This window comes from Egretta garzetta, unplaced genomic scaffold, assembly GCF_000687185.1.
Source record: "Egretta garzetta isolate BGI_Z169 unplaced genomic scaffold, ASM68718v1 scaffold344, whole genome shotgun sequence".
Taxonomy (NCBI): domain Eukaryota; kingdom Metazoa; phylum Chordata; class Aves; order Pelecaniformes; family Ardeidae; genus Egretta; species Egretta garzetta.
The window spans coordinates 102296-109548 of NW_009259315.1; the positions used below are offsets into that span (position 1 = coordinate 102296).

A 7253-nucleotide genomic window follows, 5' to 3' on the forward strand; every position below is an offset into this window, starting at 1 on the left:
ATCACTGCCCTGCTCCTGCTGGCCACACTATTCCTGATACAAGCCAGGATGCCAGTGGCCTTCTTGGCCACCTGGGCACGCTGCTGGCTCCTATTCAGCCACCTGGCGACCAACACCCCCAGGTCCTTTTCTGCCAGGCAGCTTTCCAGTCACTCTTCCCCATGCCTGTAGCGTTGCGTGGGGTTGTTGTGACCCCAGGGCAGGACCCGGCCCTTGGCCTTGTTGAAGCCTGTGCACTTGACCTTGGCCCATGGATCCAGCCTGGCTGGGTCCCTCTGCAGAGCCCTCCTCCCCTCCAGCAGATCCACACTGCCACCCAGTTTGGTGTCATCTGCAAACTGGCTGAGGGTGCCCTCGATCTCCTCATCCAGGTCATTGATAAAGATGTTAAACAGAAGCGGGCCCAGAACTGAGCCCTGGCGAACAACCCTTGTGACCGGCAGCCAGCTGGATTTAACTCCGTTCACCACCACTCTCCGGGCTCAGCCACCCAGGCAGTTATTTACTCAGCAAAGAGTGCGCCTGTCCATGCCATGAGCCGCCAGCTTCTCTAGAAGAATGCTGTGGGAAGCTTCACATCCCATGGAGCCTGGATGCAACCGGGGCTCAGAGGGGCTGGGAGATGCTGGGGGTACCCCCAGCCCCAACGCGTCTCAGCTGAAAGCGGAGCCCCCCCATCCTGGGCACCCCCAGGGTTCCAGGACCACCCTTCCTGCTCCACCAGAGCCATCTGCTGAGGGACCCATGGAGCCCAGCACGCTGCTCCCTCACTTCCACTTCTTCCCCAGGATAAATCTGACTCCTAAGCAAACTGTGGGCACAATTAGACTTTTTTTTTTTTTCCCCAAAATCTGGAGTTAATGTGAAAATCCCAGAATTGCTTTGGTTTTTTTTTTTTTTTTCTTTTCAAACACCACTGGAAGCGGATTTTATGAACTAATGCAGCAAAGCCCACGCAAGAGAGAAGCTGCAATCAGCTGCCTCCCAGAGCTTGGTCTTTAAGTAAAGGTCAGCCTGAATTGCACCGGCAGCCCATGGGGGCTTTGAAGAGCGTGCCGAATGCCGATGGCGAGCTGCCTGCCCTGGCCCTGGCCAGTTTTCCAGTGTTGCCAAAACCCGGGGCTGGGGGCTTTGTGTTGGAGATGAAGCCACTACTGCTGCTAACACCGTGGAGGGCTGTACGCATTTCCCGGATTTTCACTTTTTTTTGTCATGATGCTGCCAAGCTGTTTTCTGAATTGAAAACTGCTCTATGAAAAAAAAGCAAACCAAGCCACAGCTACCAAACAACAGCACACTGCTTCACCCAGCTGGGCTCTGTGGCTTTCACCCCGCTCTATTAACCTGGAGCTTGAACTAAAACAGCAACGTTTTCCCCCTGTGACTCCTCACTGGCCTGGGCTGCCAGCCCACATCCCCGCTGGGAAGGGGGAAACCCTGCAGCCAAGCCTTGCGCTCAGGGACCTGCATCCCAATGCAGTCTTACTCTTCCAACCCCCGCCCCTGGCTCCTGCCCGTGAGATCATGGAATCATAGATCATAGAATCACAGAATGCTTTGGGTTGGAAGGGACCTTTAGGGTCACCCAGTCCAACCCCCCTGCAGGGAGCAGGGACACCTTTAACCACATCAGGTTGCTCACAGCCCCGTCCAACCTGGCCTGGAATGTTTCCAGGGATGGGGCCTCCACCACCGCTCTGGGCAACCCGTGCCAGTGTTTCACCACCCTCATTGTAAAGAATTTCTTCCTTATATCCAGTCTCAATCTCCCCTCCTTTAGTTTAAACCCATCACCCCTTGTCCTGTCACAGCTGGCCCTGCTAAAAAGATTTTCCCCATCTTTCCTATAGGCCCCCTTTAAGCACTGAAAGGCCACAATCAGGTCTCCTCGCAGCCTCCTCTTCTGCAGGCTGAACAACCCCAACTCTCTCAGCCTGTCCTCATAGGAGAGGGGCTCCAGCCCTTGGATCATCTTTGTAGCCCTCCTCTGGCCCCACTCCAACTTCTCCTGTTACTCTCTTGAGGAAAACCCCAGGGAAGGTTTTTTTACCCCATGTGACACCCACCTCTGGCCTGAGGCAAGCGCCTCACTTCGTTGACGTCGGGCTCGCTGTTGGGTTGGTGCACCTCCACCATGATGAAATGCTGGTTGGCCACAGCCTGCGGGCTGCCCTTGTCCGGTGGAGGGGGTGCTGGGTGGGGTGGCGGAGGAGGAGGGGATGGGGAAGGGGGGCTCTGAAGACCTCCAGCTGCAGGGCCCTCTGGGGATGGGCTCTTCAACCTCGTTGGGGACTGGACCCTGGGGAAGGGACCGATGAGGTGCTGGCTGACCAAGGAGAGCTGGGCATCCATCTGCCTCCTGGAGCTGTGCAGGGCCGGGGAAATGGTAGCGTAGATAGTGCTTGCGGCAGACTCCTCGGTGGATGTGGTAGCAGTGGAGGTCATGCTGACTGTGTCCTTCTCGGGGTGGCTAGGAGGGGGCGTGGGGTTTCGGGGGGCCACAAAGAAGAGGCCTGACTGGGAGGACTCGGAGGAAGGGCGTTTGGGCTTGTCCTTCCCTGGGTTCCTGTGCTGGGCCGCAGAGGGGTCCAGCATCTGAGGGGCTGAAGGAGGAGGCGGAGGCTTGAAGTTGGGTGGTTCATCTGGGAAGGAGGAGAGATCATCCTGCCAAACCAAGAACAGGAGCCTTTAGGACACCATGCTCAGCTGCAAGAACCTCCCCAGGCCCATGGTCACCCGCACCTGCCTTCTCACAGCAGCCATGTCAAAATGAGCTCATTTTCATATGAAGATATTTCATATTTCAACACCTTCCTGACCTCACTGGCAACGAGAAAAGGACTCACAAATGAGGATGATTAGAGGACAAACTACCCAACTTTTCCTCCGGTTTGCACAGATGCTACTCTAATTCAGGCAGCCAGAATCCTATCCTTCTTCTGAACCAGTCTGATTCATAGATTCACTCACAGATGCATTCGCTTCAGTGACTGCAGTGGCATCCATGGGCAGGTGATGTTGCAAAGAGCTACAGAAGCTGAGGCAAAACTCAGCCTCCTCAGTTTGCCCCCAGCTCCCAGCTGAGGCGCAGCAGCACCGTGCAGCGTCTTACCAGGGAGATGTCCGGCAGGGTGTTGATGCTACTTTGGGGGCCATCTCCACCTCCCTCCAATTCTGACGTGTTCTGATAGGGCAAAGAAGGAAGAGAAAACCAGGTCACAGCAGCAAGGAGCAACCGCCGCAGTGCCAGCATGACGGGGGACATGCAGGGTGATGTGGGGCACTGCCCAAACCCCCCCGCACCAGGCCAGTCTTTCACCCAAAGGTTTTGGTTTTCGAGACTCACTCGTACGAACAAAGCAACTTGGCTAGGTAAGCGACTCTCCCAAGCTAAGAAGCGTGCTCAGGGCATGTCCTGAACCTGACCCACCAGGGCCATTTCCTCTGCTGTGGAGGAGTGTGCTCCTCTTAACCCACATCTCAGCTCCTCTGATTTGGAAGGGGGGGAGGAACCACCTCGGAGGGGCGCAGGTTCAATACCTGGATCTTTCCCGGGAGAAGGGCAATGAAAAAGTTTAAAACTTCCCTCCCTTGCAAACCAGAGCGGTCGGTGTCAGATGCAAATAGAAGCCGCTGCCACTGCCCTCCCTTTATGTGTCAAAAAGTCATTAGAAAATGACACAATGCAGCTCTGAAGGCATCACAGCTCCAGAAATCAAGAAGGGCTTTGGGAATCTGTCAGTCTGTCTGCACAGGGGCAGCTGTCAGGCAGGACGGACGCAAGGAGAGGACGTTGGATGCCGTCAAGCAGAGCAAACAGGCACCCTGGCTAAGACACCACCGGGACAGCAGTGGAGTTCACAGTGGAGGCGGGGTGCGGAGCTCTGCCCCGGCCAGCCCTGCCTGGCCTGGGCCTTAGCCAGGCTGAACCCAGCTGGTCCTGAGTCCAGCCCAGAGCCACGGCAGGCACCAGGCACAGCCCCAGCTCTGCCTGGTTCCCCTGCAAGGCCCTGCAAGAGCAAACCCAGAGCCAGCACCCCCCTCCCACAGTGACTCCTGATCTGGAGAGGTGGCTGCTGCTGCTTGGCAAGAGTGCCCTTCATTTCTGTCACGTTCGCAGGGATGTTTTTGTGTTTGTGCTGGAATGGGCAGGGTACAGTTTGTGTTTAACAGGGTGTTATTTATTGCAGGGTAAACAACCGATTAGTTGAAACGCTGGTGCATCTGCATTTCCCCCATCTGCTGGAGGCTGCTGCTGTGCCTGTAAGATGTTAGCATCCCAAAATAGACACGGGAGACAATTAAGAGCATTAGAGAAGCAGCAAAAACATTGATGGGAAGTGCTTTTATCTCCGTGGCTTCAGAAGGAACCCTGGAGAACAAGAATGAAAAGAAATGGCTTGTTGAGAGAGTGACAGGGAAAGGATTAGCTTTGGAAAGCCCTCCTTCCTCTGACGAGGGTTGATTTCATCATCAATTAATTCAACCTAAAGGCAGGCGGCTTTTGAAAGAGAAACATCCCCTGCCCCTTCTTGGGCTACTGACCACGGGCCAAGCCAGGGACAGATTTGGCTGAAGCACATGGCTGCAGCAACAGAAAGAAGTCTTCAGCTAGGCCTGACGTGCCATGGGCTGGGCAAATCCAAGCACTGGTACGAAGGATGGGGTGATACCCCATACGTCTGAGGCTGGAGGAAGAGGCAGGTAGGGCTATTTCAAAAGCACCCTGCCTTCGTATTGATTAAAATGATCATGAAGATTGGAGCGCCAATGAATTTAAAAGCTCGAGCGCCATCGTGTCCTTGCGTGATGCCAAGGAGCAGGGATGCTCAGCCGGACAAAACGCAGCGCTAGGGAAACTGCACCAAACTGCCGCAGTGTGCTCGCTGCAGAGCTCCCTGCCTTTGCCGGTGCTTTCCTCTAACGGGAATGCTGTTCTGCAGAAAGCTGCCCAAGGGCCACCCTCCCCTGCACCAGCCCACCTCCAGATGCTGCCCAGAGCCTTTAATGCAGCCAAATGGCTGCATGCACAAGGACAGGAGCCAAGGCGGGGATGGTGGCATTTCAGCACCAGCCTGGCCGTGTTCAGGAGAATCTCAGCTCTGTCCCTAACTCTTCCCTCTCCAGCCCTGCCTCTGCCAGCCTCAACTTGCCTCCGAGAGTTCACTGCGCCCTTGGTAAACCCATGAGGACCAGACCCCTGCAAGTGACCGGGAGCAGCCTGCCGTCAAATAGTCATCGTTACGTTGCTGCTAAAAAGAGGAGTCTGCCCAATGCCTCGCTAAAATCTGCCATCTCCCCCAGTCCCGCCACCAAACTCTGTGCCCATGACACCAAGCCCATCCCCAAGCACATCCCGGGCCATGTCCCAGCCCAGCCCTCGTGGCTGGGACTGGTCTGCACCGAGGGGTGAATCCTCCTGCAAAGGGGGGTGGGCACGGCCAGCCGTACCAGCACCCTCCCCGCCAGCCCAGCGAGGCGGCCCCATCTCGGCTCCCCTTGGGCAGCCAGGGACACTAACACTGCTCATCTTCTTCAGGGCACTTTTTTTTCTGCTAAGTAGATTTGCCTTTCCCCAAGCTTAGTACTTTGGGGGCAAAAGCAATTAAATAGAAATTACTCCGGGCTATAAAATGTAATGGCTTTTAAGCTGAGCACATTTGCTTTCAGGAATTGGCTATTTTAAGGTTGTGCTTTCCTGGATAAACCTTGAAAGACCCACTGAAGCCACGTGCCAGTGCTGTGAAAAATGAGTATTTATTGAGGAGGCTGCTCCCTCCTACCGACTCTCTGCTGCTTTGCCCCATCTATTTTCCAGTTACTTATAGAAACTGGAGGCCAGGCAAGGCCCTTCCAGCCCTTCTGCAGGGCACAGCTGGAAAACTTCCATCCTTCCTATCTCGTGCAGAATCCACGGCAAGAGTGATGGAGCTGGAGAGCATCTTTCAGACAGGCAGCCACTTTCCATTCACAGATTAAGTGGTGGAGAAACTGCCACCTCCCTGGGGAATACAACCCAACCTTTAATTAACCTCACCAGCTCCAAATGAGTCCCTTATTTTCCAGTTACTGCTAACGAGAGCTTTGCAGACCTACTCAGCCTGACTCCTGCAGGGTTTAAATTTTGAACTGCGTCAGTCTGAGAATCAGCCCAGCTTTCCTCCTCTCTCCCCTTCCCTCTCCCACCCCAGAACGCAGGGCAGGGCCGGGGGAGCCCCAGAGCCCCTGGCCCTGCCCCAGGCTCAGCACAGACCTCTCTGACTTTGGGGGCTCCAAGGCTGGCGTGGTGACATCCATGTGGTGGCTTCACTCCATCTCGACCCTCGCTGCCTGAGAGGATCATGACAAGCATATGGGAACCCTCCACAGGGGATGCCCATGCCTGTCCTGGAAGGGGTCAGACAACCTGAAGCAGCTCTGTAACGGGGGACATAGGTGAGGAACATGTCCCCCATTTCTCTGCTCTCCCTCTGGGGACAAGATCATCTGCCAGCTCCCAGAGAGGCTGTGGGCTCTTGTGCTCGAGATTCACTTTCCGGAGAGAGGAACAGCTCAGTGCCATCCTCTCCTTACTTACACTTCTTGGGAAACGGAGACCAAAGACAGACAGGGGCTAGCAACTCAACTGGGTTACTGCACTGGGCCCGATCCTGCAGCTTCAAGGAGCTGGGAGCAAGTCAGTGCCTGTGGAATCAGGCCCTGGGAGGAGAAGGCACCTTTGGATGGCAGCACCTTTGCTAGGTGTCCTGGTTTCGGCTGGGATAGAGTTAATTTTCTTCACAGTAGCTAGCATAGTGCTGTGGTTTGGATTTAGTACCAGAAGAATGTTGATAACACACTGATGTTTTCAGCTGTTGCCAAGTAGTGCTCAGACTACTCAAGGACTTTTTGAGCTTCTCCTGCTCATCCAGGTGCATAACAAGCTGGGGGTACAGCACAGCTAGCACAGCTAACCCAAACTGACCAAAGAGCTATTCCATACCATATAACGTCATGCTCGGGGGGGTTAGTTCGGTCGTTCGGTTCGGTCGGTCGCGGGCAGAGTGGTCGCAGCTCGAGCTGTGTGATTGCGGCTCGGGGGGAGTGATCGCGGCTCGGGATGGGCTGGGCACCGGTCAGCGGGTGGTGAGCAATTGCATTGTGCATCACTTGTTTTATATATATTCTGTATATTCTCTTACTATTATTATTATTACTATTATTACTACTATTGTTATTCTTCTCTCTTATTAAACTGTCTCTATCTCAACCCA

At 54.8% G+C, this 7253-nt stretch overlaps 1 protein-coding gene across 1 annotated transcript in view; it reads right to left on the reverse strand.

Annotated features, from left to right (window-relative positions):
• The window catches only part of WHRN (whirlin), a 23408-nt gene that overhangs the window by 4537 nt on the left and 11618 nt on the right, over positions 1-7253 (reverse strand). The window contains exons 6-7 of the mRNA XM_035892029.1: positions 3113-3184; positions 2067-2664 (exon numbers count right to left, since the gene is read on the reverse strand). Of these exons, the coding sequence (XP_035747922.1) occupies positions 2067-2664; positions 3113-3184 (670 nt within the window). The remainder of the gene's footprint in view (positions 1-2066; positions 2665-3112; positions 3185-7253) is intronic.